The following is an 18933-nucleotide window of genomic DNA, read 5'->3' on the forward strand; positions in this document are numbered from 1 at the left end:
GGGTTGTCCACCTTGGCAAGGGTGACCAGCGATGGAGGTAGTGAAACCACTGCGTGGGTGTGGGAGGATGAATACACGTGGTCCTGTGCCAGCAGCAGGATGGGGCTCTCCACCCTTCCTCCACCTTTCCTGCCTTCATCACCCTCAGGACAGCCCTTCCTAACCCATCTTGTTTCACCCTGGGTTTGGGGGTCTTCCCCTTCCCTGGTGGGTCCGACCTTTCCTGCAGCGACACGCTGCAGGTACCCCAGGGCAAAGGCATCCCCAGGAGCGGAGACGGGCGGCTGTGCTTCTCCTCTCCTCTTCCCAAATCTGATGAGCTCGCGTGTAACGAATGCAATTAGTGCAAATGGGTTTATGCTCATTAGTGAGGGCCAGTGTTGGGTGCACAGCAGTGCAACGTCTCCGCTTTCCCTGGGTGCTCCACACTTCCTCCGGCTCGGCGGATGCTGAGGGTTCACCGTTTGGGAGCTGAAGCTCGGGGAGATGAGGATGAAACAGAGCAAGCCTTGGAGATGGAGGAGAGCCAGCGGGATACGGCAACAGCTGAGCGTCGCCTGGCTTGGCACGCCGAGCAGGCGAGGCGTCGCGGGAGCGACAGGTGGCTCGCTCCGTCGCAGTGACATCCGTGTTTTTTCTTTTTAAGCCAGCCTGATGGGCGCAGCGGCGGATGGGGAGCTGGGAGTTGAGCCAGCTGGTGCAGGAAAGTCGGGGCACGCTCCTGCCGCCTGTCCGGGTGTGGGCAGCGTCTGCTGCTCGCCGGGATGCTCTTAACATGCCTGGAAAACCGAAATACCTACACGGTGCCCGCGCTGGACTCCGCAGTGATGGGTTTCGTTGCAAGACTCGTGCTGCCGCCTTGCTCCTGCCCCCAGAGATGCCCTGAGGATAACCAGCCTCAATCCACGGCCATCCGCTTAGCCGGGAAATCATTCTCCTGCAAGGCCCCTACGAAACCAGAGAGAAAATTTAGGGCATTTTAAATTTGGGAGGGCTTCTTTCTAGAAAGCACCAGGGAAGGTGGGTGCAGGGGGAGATAGAGGGAGATGTTTTGCTGCAACCTGGGCACACGCTGGGCATGGAGAGAGTCCTGCTGTCCTCCTGCCTCCTATCAGGGGGCGGCTCAGATCCTCAGAGTGTCCCCAAAACAGCTCCAAATGAGGCCATTCCTGCTCTGGGCTACGGGCTGGACCACAGCAGGCTGGATCCTGCGCAGGGGATGGCACCAGGGAGAGCCTGTACTCACTGCCAGGGATGGGAGAAGGAATGCATGGGGAGAAGGGATGGACATCAAAACTAGAGCTTTCATGTGTCTCTCAATTTCTGAGTCATGGTGATTTTGAGCAAGGAGCAATGTCCCACCCTGACCGAGCCTGATACCCCCCGGGTTGGCTCATCCTGCGGGGACAGAAAGCTGCGGTTCAGCAGGGGCTGAAACCAAAAGGCTTCTCTTTTCCTCGCCGATGGGTACCAAAGCTCCTGCCAAACCCCATGCCTCGGCAAGGAAACCCCCTGATCCCACTGGGAATGGGACCCAGCCATGCCCAAGGTGGGAACCCACCTCCCTAGGGGCTGGCGCGCACAGAGCATCGTCTCCAAAGGCTTGAAACAAATCCAAAATTTTATTTCCGACGAGTACACAGACCACGTGGGATGGGGATGCGCTACATCACAACGCCGACCTCCCCGCCCTGGCTTGCAGTGACAACCACCCCCCTCCCCAAAACCCTGGCAGCGGCAGGCTGGCACCGGAGGGACGGACTCACCCCCGCCACCACCAACCTTGGCAGAAAAAAAGAAAAAAGTCCAATTCCAGTACTCCAGATATTTTTTCTTTAAAAGCCTGGGGGTAGAGTTGAATGTCATTTGATACCACGCTGGAAATACGGCATCGGGATGGAGAGATGACTGGTATTTTTGTTGCAAGGCAGGGAAATGATCTTGGCAGGCGATCTCTACTTGGCTAACAAAGGTGTATCTGTGTAAATATAAATACTGGGGTGAAATGCCTGGCAGCACACCAATGTCAACACCACTACCGACATCAAATAAAGACCAGCAACGTAAAACACCTTCATTTAGTTTAGGCTAATTCAAAATTCCCCCCCCACCCTCGCTCCCTACTCTTCATGCAGCTTTATTTCTTCATTTATTTATTAAGAATTCGAGTTGTAAAATACGCAAGTCATTAAAAAAATTATTACAAACCACTTCACGACAGCACTCGAGAAGGGTTGGGGTGTGAGCCCCGGGTCAGAGTGGCTGCGCTTCGCTCTCCGTGACGGTAAATCAGCATTAAAAAGAAAAGACAATCCCGGGATGGGGTATTTACACATCTGCCTTGTAACACCACGAGTGAAACCAGCTGCAGAGCAAACTGCTTCTTCTCTCCTTTGTCCTAAAGCTGCGTGAGCTGGAGTAAAAAGATGGGAACGGTGGGTCTGGGGGCGGGGGGGCCGAAAGCCACCACAGGAGGGCTGGGACCATCTAGGCTACTCGGGTTGTATAAACGTTCCCAGATGCCAAAAGTTTTGAGTCCAGTGTAAGAACAACTGGTCTTCTCTGTAGAAGACTAGAAAAAGAGTATGAAAAGGTAGAAAAACCAAAATGCACTTGTTACGGGCTAGAAAGATTCACCAAAAGGTGCCTGAAGACTATTGCCCTCTTGAATCCTCAGGGATTTTTAAGCTGATACAGTTCAGCAGGGTCACTGCAGACCCCTGAAACCCCTATGTCACACCTGCCTCGTTTTGTACTCAAATCCCCAAGTCATGATTCCCAAAGTTTCCCAGGAGTGTAGATAAGCGGGGAAAGCCAGGAGGTGTTTAGCAGCGGAAAGGAGAGGCAAGTACCACGTCTGCAAAACCATTAACCCAAGGCAGAGCCAAAAAAAATGGCCCATGTCCCCCGAAAGGCTGACGACGGATGAACTGGACCTGGGAATAATTCCCCAGCCTGACGCGGAGCTCAGACTGCGTGTAAACAAGGGATCAGGCACCTCCGTGAAGGGGTGACCCCACGGCTCCCCGAGCTGCTCCCCTGACCCTGCCCATCGCGGCGGGGTGGAACAGGGGCAGAAGCATCCCATGGTGGGGCAGCATCCCACCACGAGGCAGCATCCCACCACAGGGCAGCATCCCATGGTGGGGCATTGTCCCACATGGGGCAGCATCCCACGGTGGGGCAGCATCCCATGATGGGGCAGCATCCCACGGTGGGGCAGCATCCCATGGTGGGGCAGCATCCCACTGCAGCCCCGAGGGCAGGAGATGCTGCCGGAAAGCCAAAAGAGCAGGACATGGACCAAGCGAGGAGGGCAGAGGCACAGAGGTGTAGGAGAAGTGGAAAGACCCGGAAAAAAGTGGTCGGCTTTGATTTTTTTTCGGATTTCTAGCTACCCCACGATGCCCAGGGTGGGGACCACCCCGAGCCCCCGCACTCGGGGGCTGGCACCTACCCTAAAGCAGGAGGTATTTCAGGCACGTCTAAGGCATCGCAGGAGTTGTCTTTGCTTTCAGAATGGCCTCAGTTTCCTCTCCCTACAGCTTCTCCCACCAGCACGTGGCGTCAAACAATAGAAAAGAAAAATCTGGAGCGGACGAACAGGGATAAACTCTCATGCACTACCACCGAACGTCGTCACGGGAGTATGAAGCATCAACCACGACACAGGATTCACTTTTACTTGCAGAGCCGAAGCTAACCACATACAAAATGTTAGAAGAAAGTGGAGGTCGCTAGAAACACGGAGCTGCCGGCGTCCTCGCTACCCTGCTGCGGGGCCGCTCAACCCCTGTGCTAGGCCACCGCCAGAAATTAAAAAGCACAAGACCAAACATTGAGTAACGTCATAGTCACCTAGCCTGTTGCTATATATCTGACAACTTAAATAAAAAATAATATTTTGGAAAGAATCCGACAGTATCATTCCAAAAATGTTATACACGTCCTTAGCAGTTACTTTGCTCAGCACAGCTCCGGTGCTTTAAATATGGAACAATCAAACAATTTTGTGAGCAGAAAAGTGACACAAATTTATTCTTTACACTTTTTTTGTTTGTTTTTTGTTTGTTTGTTTGTTTGTTTTTTTCTTTCTAGGCAACTCTACAGACTTCAGATCTTTTGCCTCGCAATGCAGATCATCTGATTCCCCCAAAGGTGGCCAGGTTCTTTAAACATGCACATCCCTGTAGCTTCCAGGCCTTGTATTTTACTTATTTTTGTTTAAATTCTGCAGACTAGCAGGTCGTCCCCATTCCTAAAAACTCTACATGAGTGTTCAGGGTGGCCTGAGTGCCGGTCAGGCTCCTCGAGGGTTTACAGGATCACGCAGAAGAACTTCTTCTCTCTAAAGGGGTTTTCTGAGGCCGGGACGGGGGTCAATAGAGGGTCCTCCTTGGCATGGGCTTCGCAGTACGCCATCAGGTCCGCTGCCGCTTTTGACACCTGGAACAGAAGGAGCCCGCGTTAGGGACGGGCTGTGCTGGGGATATCCCACCCCGAGAAGTCCCGGTGGTGGGGCTGGGCTGGCAGCGTCCCCAATCCAGCCTGGCCAACGACCCGACCGAGGGACCCTGGCAGCGGTTCCTGGCAGAGCTGGCTTTTCACCTCCGGGCTTAAGCTGCCAGAGCTCACCCTGGCCCCGAGAGGTGAGGTTTTACTTCCAAGCACCCAGCCATGCTTGCAGCCAGCAACCGGCCCCAGGACACCTCTCTCTCTCCAGGACCAGCTGATATCCAAATCCACCAGGCTGGAGAAGACAAATCCCCTGGCACCTCAAGCTTGAAGCCGAGGCGCTTTTGCGTGCCCAGAAGCAGCAATTCCAGCAGGGTGGAGCAGAAGCAGTCGGAGCGGAGGAAGCACCTCCCAGTGAGGATTGGGCTTTCCATAGGAAAGAGGCTTCAGGACAACGGTACTTCCAGAACTTCCCCTCCAACCTCAAGGCTGAGCACCGAGCGCTGCCCAAAGGACAGTTTTAACAGAAGCTGCAACAAACAGCCTGGGTTCAACCTGCTCAGGGAAGAGGCATCCTTCCCACCCGCCTGGCACGGCTCCACGTGATACTTCCAGCTGCCTTTTCCGGGCGAGCACCTCCCACCACGGCCATCGGTACCCCTTAGACGAGCATCCTCCATAGTCACCCCACCACCACCACCTCCTGGCTCCCACGACGTGCGTTTGGCGGCCGCTCAGCAGCAGCAGGCACCACCTTGTAGTGTCCCTGTGAGCCCACAGCCGCCCCCCCGAGCTGCCCTACCTTTATCCTGTCGATGTTGGCCTCCATCTTCAGCTGCTCCACCAGCTTGCGGGCTTGCGCGATGCTAGCGGTGTTGTTGCTAGCCATGGGCGGGCCAGGCGGGCTCTGCGGGTGGGCTGCGGGCACAAACACACGTGGGTGAAGCCCTGGGCTGGGCAGAGAGCTGCTCCCAGCGCTGAAATCCCCAAAACCATGGGCTGGGATCCCAGGCATGGAGCAGTTAGAGCCGTGTGAATGAGGGCTGGAGGATGGGAGATGCAGACCTGGGCATCCCAGCCAGCGTTTAACCCTGTGTTTACACAAGGGCAGCGAGCTGCAGCCTCTGTGGGCACTAAGGGTAGTGACTAGCTGCCAGTGGTACCCTCCTGTGCCCTCCCCGTCGTCACCAGAGCAGGGGATTCCCTATGAGCCATGCTTACAGGGCGCTGGGACCTTCTGGAGCAGCAGCAGGACCTCAGCTGAGCTGTGCTTGGGCTTTTGCTGTTACATGAAAAGCTGTGATGGCACCACGGCAAAGGAAATCAGAGAACAGGCTCCCCTCAAGCAGCCCCGTGCCGCCGTGCCAAGCTCATTCCCCTGCCCGGAGCCAGGCACATCATCCAGCCCTGCGCTGGGTGCCCAGCGTCCATCCGGTGTCCCTCAGCCTCCCTTTTTTTGTCCCTGCTGCCAACTTGAGCATTGAGATGTTAAACAGGATGCTGGAGTTTCCTGTTTCTCCAGATTTCTACCCCAGGCAGGCTTAAAGGGAGGGGGGACACACACTCATTAAGTCCACCCCGTCTCCATCACGGATGTTTTTCCGTTACCTTATAATAGCCGTGAGCTCCGGCAGTGGTGGCCAGAAACCCGGCGTTCAGCTCCGCTGGCAGCCGGCGCTTTTAGAAGCAGCGAGTGTTTTAGAGCTCCAAAACGGGGGTCTTTCGGGGACATCCTGCAACAGCGGGGTGCAGTGAGCCCCCACCAACCCCTCGGGCGATGGGACAAGGATGGCACAGCCCTAAAACGAGGGGCTCGTGGTGTTTTAGGGAGGACACCGGAAAGCTGTGGGTGCGTTCAGCCCAAGCCCATCTTGGGGGGATATAAGGCTGTTTGGACAGAGGCTCGTCCTGGGACCTACAGAAAAAAGCAACCTGGCACCGAGCAAGGTGCTCGTGATCGGAGGTGACCGGAAAGCGAGCCGTGCCGGGGTCAGCCGGGGTTTCGGGATGAGACCCCTCCCCAACCCCTCTCCTGCCCGGTGGGGAGCACGAGGAAGAGTTATTCTTTACCAGAAGCAGGTCTCGCCGGTGATTCGCACCTCTAGGAAAAGATCTGCTCCTCTTTGCCGTTCGTGACCTTTAAATAAAGAGAATATTAAAAAAAAAAAATGAAAGGAGACGAGTCCGGTTGGTGCGATGCCAGTCAGCGCAACGAGAACATTATTTACGGCTCCAGGAAACCCCGAGCCCTCGCAGACGCCGAGTCTGTGGGTTTCCTTCCGTATCCCCCCCCCAACCCTGTGTCCTCCAAGCACGGCCCCTGGCGACACTATTTTTCTGCATTCACCGAGGTTTTCAGCACAGGAAGTGGTTTTGAGTCAGCAGGCAACTACCCGAGGGCTGCTGGCAGCCAGGCTTTAGCCGTTCCCCAGGGAGAGGGACCACGGGATGCTCGGCGAGGGGGGGACGCTGAGCGTCGCGTGCGATTTCACCGTCTGGTGCACAGAGTACACGGCGGGGCGGGAAGAGCATCGCCCTGGGGACGGCTGCCAAAATCCTTCCCCCTTCGCCAGAGCGCCGGTCCCACCGAGCGTCCAGAGGCGATGGAGCGGCAGGCTGCCAGCGTGCCTCTCTCCTGCTTTTGCTTTCAGTTCTCCCTGCGAAGCCACCAAGCAGGTGCTGGTGCCAGGCTGGTGGGAAAGCCAGTGACCATGAAGGTTCACCAAGGTGTACATTGCCCAAGACACTGGTGCATGGTTTGGGTCCCACAGAGACTTTTCTGATGTGACCAATGTCGTTCTCAGTGATTTTGTGCCATTTCATGGAGGACCATGATCTGTTGCCACTCCGGTGGTGGGGAGTCACTTAGGGACTGAAGTTTAGTGTCATGGAAGGAGGTATGGGAGTGGGGAGGACTGCTGAGAGCTTCTGCACAGCTGCTACGGCCCGGATCTTTTAAAAAAAAAAATGTATTCAACCCTGCTACTGCCTTCCTGCAAGCACTAAGGTGGAAAAAAGCCCCACAAACAATGCCAGAGAATCACAGAATCAGACAATCATGGAATCATAGAATCATGGAATGGTTTGGGTTGGAAAGGACCTTCAAGATCATCTAGTTCCAACTCCCCTGCCATGGGCAGGGACACCCTCCACTACACCAGGTTGCTCGAAGCCTCATCCAACCTGGCCTTGAACACTTCCAGGGATGGGGCAGCCAAGATCGAGGCCCTGCTGGGACAGGGCAGGGGACATCTGCGTGAGCACCCCACCATGCATAGGGCTGCTGGGACAACGCTGGGGATCTGGGGGCAGCTCAGCCAGCTTGCGGAACCCTGGCATCCCCAGGAGCCAGCCACGCATCCTGGCCACGCTCAGCAGATACTTCATGGAGAAACTTGAACCAGGTTGGGGTCAGCAATGGTTTTACAGCATTTCCACGCTGTGAGCAACTGGGCATGCTTCCTTCAACACCAACAACGAAAAAACAGCAAAAGTGACAGTTGGAACTGAGCTCGTGAATATCTCCCACCAAAAAAAAACCCTGCAACAGCCCAGGCACTGCTCGGGCAGCAGCGAAGCCGTTCAACCGGGGCAACCACAAAAGCAGCTTTTTTTAATCCCAGTGAAAGGATACCCCACCATATCCCCAGAAGGGTGTGGGGCCACCAAAAGTGAACCCAAAAAAGCCTCCATGCCTTGTCATTTGGGTTTGATTGAAGCCAAGCCAAGCTGCTCGAGCATCCTCCTCTCTCTCAGCCCCTGGTTGCTCATCGCAACCAACCAAACCCACCCCAGTCGGTGCCGCTGCCCCACACTGCAGCGATACGGGTATTTCAGACTAGATCTAAGGACGAACTTTTTCACTCTGAGGGTGGTGAGGCACTGGACCAGGCTGCCCAGAGAAGTTGTGGATGAGCGATCCCTGGAAGTGTTCAAGGCCAGGTTGGATGAGGCTTTGAGCAACCTGGTGTAGTGGAGGGTGTCCCTGCCCATGGCAGGGGGGTTGGAACTGGATGATCTTTGAGATCCCTTCCAACCCAAACTATTCTGTGACTCAATGACGCTGTTCGGGGAAGCTGGGTATTCCCAGCATGGCGGGGTGATGGCACCCTTGGACACAGCGGGTTTGTACGGGGACCGAAGGGGCTCAGCAAGCACAAAAGGAACCATCATGCAGGAGGGACATGCGCCCGCGCCCACCCCATCGCTCCCATTTACCCATAGGTCCCATCTGGCTGGCAGAGCTTGGCTCCTGACCCTAACCATCAAAATCCCCACCTTAAAGCTAAAAATCACCACGCTTCCCAATATTTCCCAATCCCCCACCATTGTCACGGGGCTGTTCCTCCACCTGATGCTGTCGTGCTCAATTTTTGCCTGCGAAGAAAAGGGTTTAATGGCACTCATTGGGAAGACGGACGGTGTCGGATCACCCGCTGAATGGCACGTGTGCCTGGGTAAGAGGGTCCTTGCCTTGGACCCCCCAGGATGACGAGTAAGGATACTATTTTATTTTCATAGAATCATAGAATCATAGAATGGTTAGGGCTGGAAGGGACCTTCAAAGGTCATCTAGTCCAACCCCCCTGCAAGGAACAGGGATATCTCCAACTAGATCAGGTTGCTCAGGGCCTCGTCCAACCTGGCCTTGAACGTCTCCAGGGATGGAGCATCCACCACCTCTCTGGGCAACCTGTTCCAGTGTTCTACAACTCTCATGGTAAAAAATTTTTTCCTAATATCCAACCTGAATCTACCTCCCTCTATTTTAAAACCATTACCCCTTCATGCTAATGATGTTTAGCAGGTACAGTACATGGATACCGTCTCTTTTGGGCTCCGTACTGTAATTACAACTCAGGATCCATCTGGGTTGTTTTGATGCTTGTCTGAGGGGTCGCGGGTTATTTACTGCTCGTGGTGAGAGGTTCACTTGGTTTAAAAAGATGCCGAAGCGCTTGTGATAAATGTCTGGTCTCGGAAATTTTGCTGCGGATTTTTGCCAGCTGGTACCTGTGCTCCAAGAAAACACCTCATTTATTGTCATCTCTTTGCTTAATGAGGAGTGAGCAATAGTCAAATGATAATTTCTTCTTTCGCCAGCGGCACCCAGCCAAAATGGGCACCAAAAATTTGGATTTAGTTGAGCAAACGATGAGGTGCTGATCCAGCTGGGTCCGCTCTTGGTCTGCTCGCTCCGGCTTTGCCGAAATCTTCGGCTTTTACTCGTGACATGGAGCACCAAAACCCATCGTGTGAGCTGCCCACCGTCGCTGTTCCAGCACGTCCGTGGTGACCTGGGACTGCTCTTTAATTTGCTCTGCATTAAAAGTCACCGTTGCTTTGGGCCAGGGGACAACCCGTCCTCCTCCATCCCAGTAGGCGAATCACATCCACCTTGCTTTCTGCATACATTTCTCCCTCCCAGGACATTTATGGATCCTGCATCCCCTTTAAACATCCTTCCGATCCCAGGGACAGCATGGGCACTGCTCCAGTCCCCCCATCCCCAAACAAGCCGGCACGGAGACACTGACCCCCATCCCTCTGCCTGCACGCAGCCCAGCCCAGACTCGTTTAAAGTCAGCAGTAAATTAATTTGCCAAGTTGCCTGCTGCTCCCCATCCAGCCTGGCCAGCCACCGGCGCTGCCTCCTGGCACACCACCTCAACCGAGGAGTGATGGAAAATGCCCTGTACAACCCAAAAAAGCCACTGGGAAAGGAACACATCTCGACGCCGGAGCAATCCGGCCTTCCCACTGAGCTGCCATCCTGCTCCTCCCTCCCAACCTGGGGCTCGGGTATCCCGCGGCTGCCAACCCTGCTTGCAAGAGTAATTAGCCTTCGTTTGCCAGCTCCTCGTCAGCACAAGCTGCTGCCCGCTTTGCACAGAGCTGCAGAGCTGAACACTGGGCAGAGGGGTCCTCGGCCTCCATTGCCAGCCCCAAAACCACAAAATCTGAGCCCAAACTCCCCCCTTAGCTTATTTTCCCCTTTCCCTTCAGTTTTAGCTCAAGTTGCATTAAGGTGGAGATCGTAATTCTCCTAAATGTTTAAAAAAATGGCATTTTAAGGGTAATTATTTAGTCCAACTAACCTAAAACAGGTGGCTGTCATCACAGAAGGGGTATCTCCATCACCTTTCAGAGGCAGCGCTAACCCTGGCCGGGCCACTGGCATCCTTGCAAAGCATTGTCTTATATTCTTGAAGGTGCAAATGGGCATGAAATGAGGTTTTAGGGGGCCCAAACCAGCCTGGGCCTTTTGGTTTCTGTTCCACAAGGCACCTCCTGTGCCTCTGGGGTCCTGCAGCCTTTGCTCACCCAGCTGCGGTCCTCTCCGTTGTTAGATCTGTGGACCACATCCTCTCCTGTTGCGCAGTTTTCCAGACTTTTTTCACCTCCCGGCAAAAAAACCCAGACATTCTCCCCACACCTCCCAGCTGAACCGAAAGGAAAAGCGGTGGCTCCGCAGGAAAGAAACCGAAAGCGCTGACACATCTGCCAGGGCAAAACCTTGCCACTCCTCCACGTTATAGACTGAAAGTAGCTCCACGTGGCATCACCCACCACCCAGAATGGCTCCTTTTCAGAGTGAAAGCAGCAGCCTCCCTGTTTCTCAGTTTCAATTAAAAAAAAATCACCCTTTCCATCACTGATGCACCTGTATTTTCCACCCAGCTGGCAGCGAAGTGGGCAAACCCCGTTGGGGCAGTGAGATTTTTGGGGAGCACAGGGCTCAGGCTTGTTCCTACCACGCAGGCATCACCCAGGAATTTTTTTTGACCCAGAGAAGGTGCCAGGCTGAGTATCACAACAGAGGGATTTGTTCCAGCTACCATTGGTGCTGGGATCACTCCTGGCCCTGGCACATCCCAGCAGCTGAGGCCCAGCCCAGCTCGCTGCATGCCAGGGGCACGGCGCAGGACCAATGCAGTCCCCGCCGAGGCAAGTGGGTTCTCCTGCAAAATGCCTTTTCCTCCCCAAAATCCAGGTGTGACACGGCATCTAGAATGGATAACTGAGTGTACGGCCATGCCATCGCCCCCCCTTCCACCAGCACCTTGCACGGGGCAGGCTGGCTTTGCCAACCATCCTGGTTTTTAGCCATGGCTAAAAATAGGTGGCTCAGCTGAAAAAAGAATTACTAAATATATATATAAAAATATAAAAAATATTACAGACCAAAAAAAAACCAGCAAAAGGCTGCGTTGGCAGCGGGTGGGAGCCGGTGCCGTCGCGTTGATCTCGACAGCAGCCACAGCCCTGGCTGGGAAAGGAGCTTTAATACACCCAAATTACACGTGTTTCATTATTTCCTTGAGCAAAGAAAGCGTTACGAGCTAGATTTTGTGCCCATGGGCTCCCATCCCACCGCTTCGCTTTAATTCTCAGCGGTGGTTACAGCCACAGCTCCCAGCCCCCATCCACAGGGATTTTATTCCCTTTTCCAACGTCTGTTTTTCACGCCCCGCATCCAATACGGTGGTTAAATCACCGAAAAGCAGCTCGCAGGTTGGAGCCGTGCCGGCAAATAAATAAATAAATCAAAAGGCGCCCGAGTGGGGGGAAAAAAAAATGAGCCTGTTACCATGGAAACAGCTTCGTTATCACACCGGCATCCGATCCCTCCTGCCAAACAGGGGCGAGGTGGGATAGGTGCCCGTTTTGGCCCCGACGCTGGTGTTTTGCCCGTGTTGGCAGGTTTCGGTGCCTGGCCTCCCGCCGCCAAAGGAGGGACCCAATCTGTTGCCTGTCTTAGCCTTGTGCAGCCCTATCTGGTCATATTTCACCCCAAAAGCAGCGCCGGGGTCAGCATCAGCCCTGGCTCTGCCGGCAAATCTCGTTATCGAGGCAACGCACGGCACAGGGAGCGAGAGGGAGCCGCAGCAAAGGTTTTTCTCTTCCCTAATTTTGCTGGGGCATTAAATCAAGAGCTCAGCACCGGAGCTGGCTTTGCAGAGAGCCCGGCTCGCCGTGTCCCCTCCATCCACCTCGTGCTGCCGGAGCCGACCGCGACCGCAGCCTGCACCTCATTCACACCCGCAGTCGATGCTTTTCCATGAAGTTTGCAAGGAGAAAAGGTTTTAGCAACGTCCATCCCTTTGGAGAGCGGAGCGTGTCCCAGCACAGCTCGCCCGGGCTGAGGCTCCAGGAGAAACCTCCTTCCCAAAAGGCACATACCCAATGGACATGGAGAGAAGCCAGGGGGCAGCTGCAATGGAGCTGGGCAGCTCCGGCCCCACAGGGACGTTTGGGATCTGGCAGGAGTGTCCCTTTTGCCCGGAGAAGTCATCACACTGTGGGCATCACGCAAAAGTGAGAATCGGAGCTTTTTATTTTCTCACGGGCGGCATAACGGCTCAAAACAAAGGCAAACAGAAACCAGCCTCAACTTCCTTCTATTTTTTTCAGGGTTTTTTTTTTGGTTTTGTTTTTGTTATTTTTTTAAGACCCAGCCACCAGACAGCACAGCCTGGGACATCTGCTCCGGTCCCTCCTGCCACCGTTCGTAGGAAATGGTGACTCTCCAGCTGGGTACCACAGGGACGGAGCATGGACCTGCTCCAGGGTCGGCACAAGGCTCCGGCACCACGGGAATGCCGCTGGGGTTGCCGATCCCTGTGCTGACGTCAGGGGTTTAACAGCAGCATCGTTTCTCCAACAGACAAAGTTGGAGATTTCCAGCAAGACAAAAAGCTGTGTGAACCCCCCGCCTGCCCCAGGGCCTTCAGGGATGTACCCTGAAAAGGAAAAGCCGCCTCACTGTCATTTAGGGGGAAAAACCCTGGAAAAAGTGTTTGTTTTTAAGGCACAAGGGATAAAGCCAGCAGTGTGCGCAGGTCACGGGGAGGACGGATGCCTCAGGAGCTCGACCATATACTGGGCAATACGGATGCCCAAATCCATGGCCCAGAGGTCCAAGCAAGCAAAGTGGCCACTGAGTATCACCTCCTTCCCATGGCTTGACTTTTCATCCAGATTAAAAATCACAGACTCCTAGAATGGTTTGGGTTGGAAGGGACCTTCAAGACCATCCAGTTCCAACCCCCCTGCCATGGGCAGGGACACCTTCCACTACACCACGTTGCTCAAAGCCTCATCCAACCTGGCCTTGAACACTTCCAGGGATGGGGCAGCCACAGCTTCTCTGGGCAACCTGGTCCAGTGCCTCACTAGCCTCATTGTAAAAAATTTCTTCCTTAGATCTAATGGAAATCTGCCCTCTTTCAGTTTAAAGCCATCACCCTTTGTCCTGTCACTACATGCCCTTGTCCAAAGCCCCTCTCCAGCTTTCCTGTAGCCCCTTTAGGTACTGCAAGCTGCTGGAAGGTCTCCCCAGAGCCTTCTCTTCTCCAGGCTGAACAGCCCCAACTCTCTCAGCCTGTCTCCATAGCAGAGGTGCTCCAGCCCTCGGATCATCTTTGTGGCCTCCTCTGGACCCGCTCCAGCAGCTCCATGTCCTTCTTGTGTTGTGGACCCCAGAGCTGAATGCAGCACTGCAGGGGGGGTCTCACGAGAGCAGAACACCCATCATTTTACCAAGTCACCTCTGGCCGCCGGTCAGCCCCCCTCGTGCTCCCCGCACCCGCACGGGCTCCGGGTGACGTTTCCCGGGGACAAGCCGGGGCAGCCGGGCTGCTGCCTATCTGTCTGTGCGGGGCTACAGACAGAGAACGGCTTTGGCCATCACGTTTTGGTACGGCATGCCAGAAGGGACGGATCACGGCACGGATCACGGCACGTGTCATGTCACCCATTCCCTGCACAGCCTCGCAGGCTCTTCGCTCCTGCCGTCCCCCCCGGGGCTGAACAACGCCACTGCTGCACCCGAAAATGAAAACGATTTAAAAGTGGTTTTGTTTTGTTTTGTTTTTTCAGTTGGGTTTGTTTTTTTGATTTTTTTTTTTAATTTAACAAAACGGTGAAACGTACCCAGAGGCCAACGGGAGACTGAAGGCTGGCCGCGGTGCACGCGAGCGGCGGAGCGGGAACGCGCTGAGCCTCTGCCCCACGAATCCCCGGGGGGGGTTTGCTGTGAACCCCTCGCAGCAAAGGATGCAGCTGCTCCCGTTGCAGCTGCATGTGGCCTTCATCTACCCTGATTTGTAAAACCACGAATGCTCGCAGTTGCTTGCATTTTATTTTTTATGAAACTTGCCTCACAGGAGAACACGCAGCTTCGGAAATGCCCTAAAGCCACCAGCACACCCCGGAAAACCAGAGGTTTTCAGAAACACCCCATTAACTGTCTCCTGCAAAGTGGATACTGAGGGTGTCCCTGAATCCCCCGTCGGGCTGGGAGATGGAGACATCTCCACAATCTTTGAAGTCCCCCAGATAGACCAAAGTCCCCCGGATAGACTGAAGTCCCTCCAGCACGCAGATGGCCCAGTAAATGCAGAAAAAGGGAAGGAGGAGGGAATCGGGTGGAGAAGAGCAGCGCTGAGGAGGGACGTACAGACGGGGTCCTGCAGGTGTTTTTGGTGGAGGAGCTTGCGGGAGCGCCCCTACCATTGCCCACCAGTGCAGACCTCCCCTCCCCGGATGGATGGATGGATGAATGGACCAAATGAAAAATTCCTTTTGAAACCCCGATCACCTCTTTGCTACCAAAATCCACCCCATGGAACCCGTTTCCTACTGCTAAAGCAGCAGCAGGCTAGGTAGACACTTACTCCATGGGGCAGAAGTTTCTGCTGTAAAGGAGACTCTAGGTCTAGGAAACATGCACCATCTCCCAGCTGGCCAGAAAAGAGGAGAAACTCTCAAAAAAAGCTCTTTTGATCCCTATGGAGAGACTGCTAGAAAACCAAAACGGCCCTTTAATTAGAAGCATCATCACACCTATGATTTCTTGATTCCTTCACTTAGAATCCTAGAATTACAGAATGGTTTGGGTTGGAAGGGACCTCAAAGATCATCTAGTTCCAACCCCCCTGCCATGGGCAGGGACACCCTCCACTACACCAGGTTGCCCAAAGCCTCATTCAACCTGGCCTTGAACACTTCCAGGGATGAGGCAGCCACAACTTGTCTGAGCAACCTGTGCCAGTGCTTCACCACTCTCGGAGGGAATAATTTCTCCCTTAGATCTCATCTAAATCTCCCCTCTTTCAGTTTAAAGCCATCACCACGTGTCCTGTCACTACACACCCTTGTCCAAAGCCCCTCTCCACCTTTCTTGTAGCCCCTTTAGGTACTGGAAGGCTGCTGGAAGGTCTCCCCAGGAGCCTTCTCTTCTCCAGGCTGAACAGCCCCAACTCTCTCAGCCTGTCTTCCATAGAGAGGTGCTCCAGCCCTCGGATCATCTTTGTGACCTCCTCTGGACCTGCTCCAACAGCTCCATGTCCTTCTGATTCCTTCCCCAAAACCAACTCAAATGGACTCTGAGAGAAATTCTTTGAATACACCTTGCTCAGCAATCCCAGTTCCCTGTCCCCTTGTCCCAGGAAGAAAGAGAGATGGTTAAAGCTGTCGAGGAAGCAACGAGCTCCTATACCAGGAAAAGGAGTTCAACATCTGTTCGTACAGCTCTGAACTCCTGACCCTTAATTAAGGGAAGCAGCTAAGAGCTATTATTTCATGTTAATTACCTGATCCGTTCTTGGGTTTCAGCTTTTAACATCCTGCTCTTAAGTACTTGCCAGGGTCAAGACAAAGACCTTTAAGGGAAGGTGCGAAACGAGGTTCGACAGCGAAGGGAAGAAGAAAGGAGCGCCGCATTTCGCCCAGCGTCACGTCATCCCCCGATGAGTTCACCCGAACCAAACCTTCATTAGAATTTTATTTTAAGTAACACTCACACGAAGCCTAATAACTCTTTCCCGCCGCTGGGAATCATCCAACAAGTTACATCAGCCAAAAAAACAACCCCACTAACCATCCCATTAGTTTAAAGCCCCCCCCCCCCCCCAGGAATTACCTTAGACTGCTTTAATTAGGTACCCACTGCACAAAAGAATTAATTAATTAGTGATAAGCACCTGAACCACATTACTCATAAGGCCCCGTTTCAAACTTCAAATACAGCAAACAGGTCACAGCCTCCGTGCTGGAGTAGAGCAAAGCCCTGGTGATTCTCTTCCCATCACTGCCATCAAAGCAGCAAGGCTGGGAGCTTTATTATTATTATTATTATTATTATTATTATTTCCTTCTTGATCTCATTTTCAGGTTTTCCCCAGCATCCAGAGCTGGTGCCTTTAGAGCCACTCAAATAGTAGGTGATGGAGAGCCGGACACGATCCGGACATGGAGACCGGAGAGCTTTGTAATCCCTTTTCTGAGATTCGGCGCGCTTTAGGCAGGGGTTGTGGGGCAAAATTCTGTATTTTGGGGCTACGGTTATCCTGCAAAGGTTTCACTGCTGAGCTGTTGTGCTACAGCATCACTAAGGCACCCGAGGAATGAGTAAAGCGTTTGCTGGTGGCCGGACCCCAAGCTGCAGCTGGAGGATCAGCACCAAACGTGGGCGATTTTAGCAGCTTTCTGGGGAAATGGAAAAAAAAAAAAAAGAAAAAAGAGAAAAAAAAAAATCTCTCCTTGTGTTCTTCTGTATTTTCACAATCAATAGCTTTGAAAAGTGATTTATCGTGGCTTGCCCTGGCCCCAAAATTTCGTGGCCTGTGATTTCCCTGCTGGCAAACTTGGGGCTGCCAGGGGGGTTTCTCTGAGCTGACAGTAGGGCCACAGGCAGGGATGCAGGCAGGGATGCAGGCAGGAACACAGGCAGGGATGCAGGCAGGGATGCAGGCGGGGATGCAGGCGGGGATGCAGGCGGGGATGCAGGCGGGGATGCAGGCAGGGATGCAGGCAGGGATGCAGGCAGGGATACAGAGCCTTGGCATGCTGCAAACCAGGTTAGCCAGGGCTGGCTGGGGAGAAGTAGGTTGCTCCTCCGTCCTCAGTTGGTGAGCTGACCCATATTATCTCAATTAAATTTAACTTCCGTGGCCGCCACTGCCTCTTTTTTTATTTTTTTCTCCTGTAACCTAATGCATTTCGGTCTAAAGTAGGACCCGGTTAGGGGGGTGGTGAGTACACCTGGGTCCTTCCCGACACCACAAGGAGAGGAGGGCTTGGCCATGGGGGCAGAATTGGGGACAGGGCCATGGAGAGGGATCAAGAGATGGCCGTGGGCTCGGCAGCTTCCCCCGGCTCAGCCCTGACCCTCCTGTGTTCCTCCTGCCCATGACGCTCCAGCAAAACAGCAAAATGTGCTTTTCTCTCCCTCGGAGCCTTTCCCACGCTATTTCCCCAGCTCCATCTTCACCCCGTCTCCGGCGCGCTCACCGTGTGCTAACCTCTGCATATAACAATCGTGGTTTTTCCCACGGAGCCCAAAATCCCTGAACCAGCCCGTTTTCCCCTTAAAACGCAGGCAAAGCATCCCCGCCACGCTTCCCGCTGAGTCAACGGCCCCGCTTGTGCCACCGCCCGCTATTCCGGCTGTATCGTGACATGACACACGCTCGGCAAACACAGCGTCACGCCGACGGGAGGAGAAAGCCCGGTGGGTGGTTCTTACGCGTGCGATACCAAGCATCGCCAAAAAAAAAAAAAAAAAAAAAAAATAAAAAAAACGAAAGGAAAAAAAAGAAACATAAAGCGAAGAAACCGTGCAAACGCCGGATGAAGCAGCGCGAGACGGCGTCGCCCGCGCCGGCTCACCCTCCCGTCCCGTGCACCGATACCTCCCGTGCTGGAGATTGATCCATCCTGGCCGTGCCATGGGCCAAACGTGCTTCATTTCTATCCCCCCACATCCCCGCTCCCGGAGCTTTAATCCTTGTGCCAAACGAGCCGGAGCGTTCCGGACGCGTTGCTCCGCGTGCTGCTTTCCCCAGGGCGAGCGCCTTTCCCTGCCTACCTGGCCGCCGGGAAACCTCCGTGCGGGGCCGTATCCTCCCTTTTTATATTTTTCCCGGCGTAAACTCTGGAAATCTATGAGCCGCTCTTGGTGGGGCCGCGTTTCGGTTCCAGGTCGGCTGGAGGAGCCGCATCCATTCAAAGCCAGCCTAACTTTTCCAGCGGTTAACGGAAACACTTACCCAAGGCTTAGATTAGGCTTCGGGGAAAAAAAAATAAATAATGGGAAAAAAAAAAAAAAATCAGTGCCTCCCTTATTCGCTGCTTCTATCTCCCCGCAAGCCTGGCTGGCTGCATTAAAATCCTCTTTTTATTCCCCGCTGGCCGGGTATGGAGGGAGGGAGGAGGCCGGGTCCCCCCCGCCGGCGTTAGCGGAGGAGCGAGGGAAGCACCGGACATGGATGTAACATGGATATAACCCCCCCGGCGAGGCTGAGCAGCAATTCTATTAAATCAGCTGCTAAATAATGCAACGTCTTTTGATGGTACCGGCCCCGCCAGCGCCGCGCGAGCTCCACCGCGCCTCCGCGATATTAAAAATACAAGGGAGGAAGCGCAATCGGGTCGGCGTGACTTGAATAACTGAAGCTAAAGTCCTCCTGAAAC

General features: G+C 54.1%; 1 protein-coding gene across 1 annotated transcript; it reads right to left on the bottom strand.

Annotated features, from left to right (window-relative positions):
• Positions 1 to 4303: 4303 nt before the first annotated feature.
• On the bottom strand, positions 4304 to 5344 carry GNG2 (G protein subunit gamma 2). The gene is made up of 2 exons (XM_009978217.2): positions 5258 to 5344; positions 4304 to 4446 (listed from the first exon to the last, which is right to left on the bottom strand). The coding sequence occupies exons 1-2, from the start codon at positions 5342 to 5344 to the stop codon at positions 4318 to 4320; spliced, it is 216 nt and encodes a 71-aa protein (XP_009976519.1). The 3' UTR covers positions 4304 to 4317.
• Between the last annotated feature and the right edge of the window lie 13589 nt (positions 5345 to 18933).

Source organism: Tauraco erythrolophus, chromosome 6 (assembly GCF_009769465.1).
Source record: "Tauraco erythrolophus isolate bTauEry1 chromosome 6, bTauEry1.pri, whole genome shotgun sequence".
NCBI lineage: Eukaryota > Metazoa > Chordata > Aves > Musophagiformes > Musophagidae > Tauraco > Tauraco erythrolophus.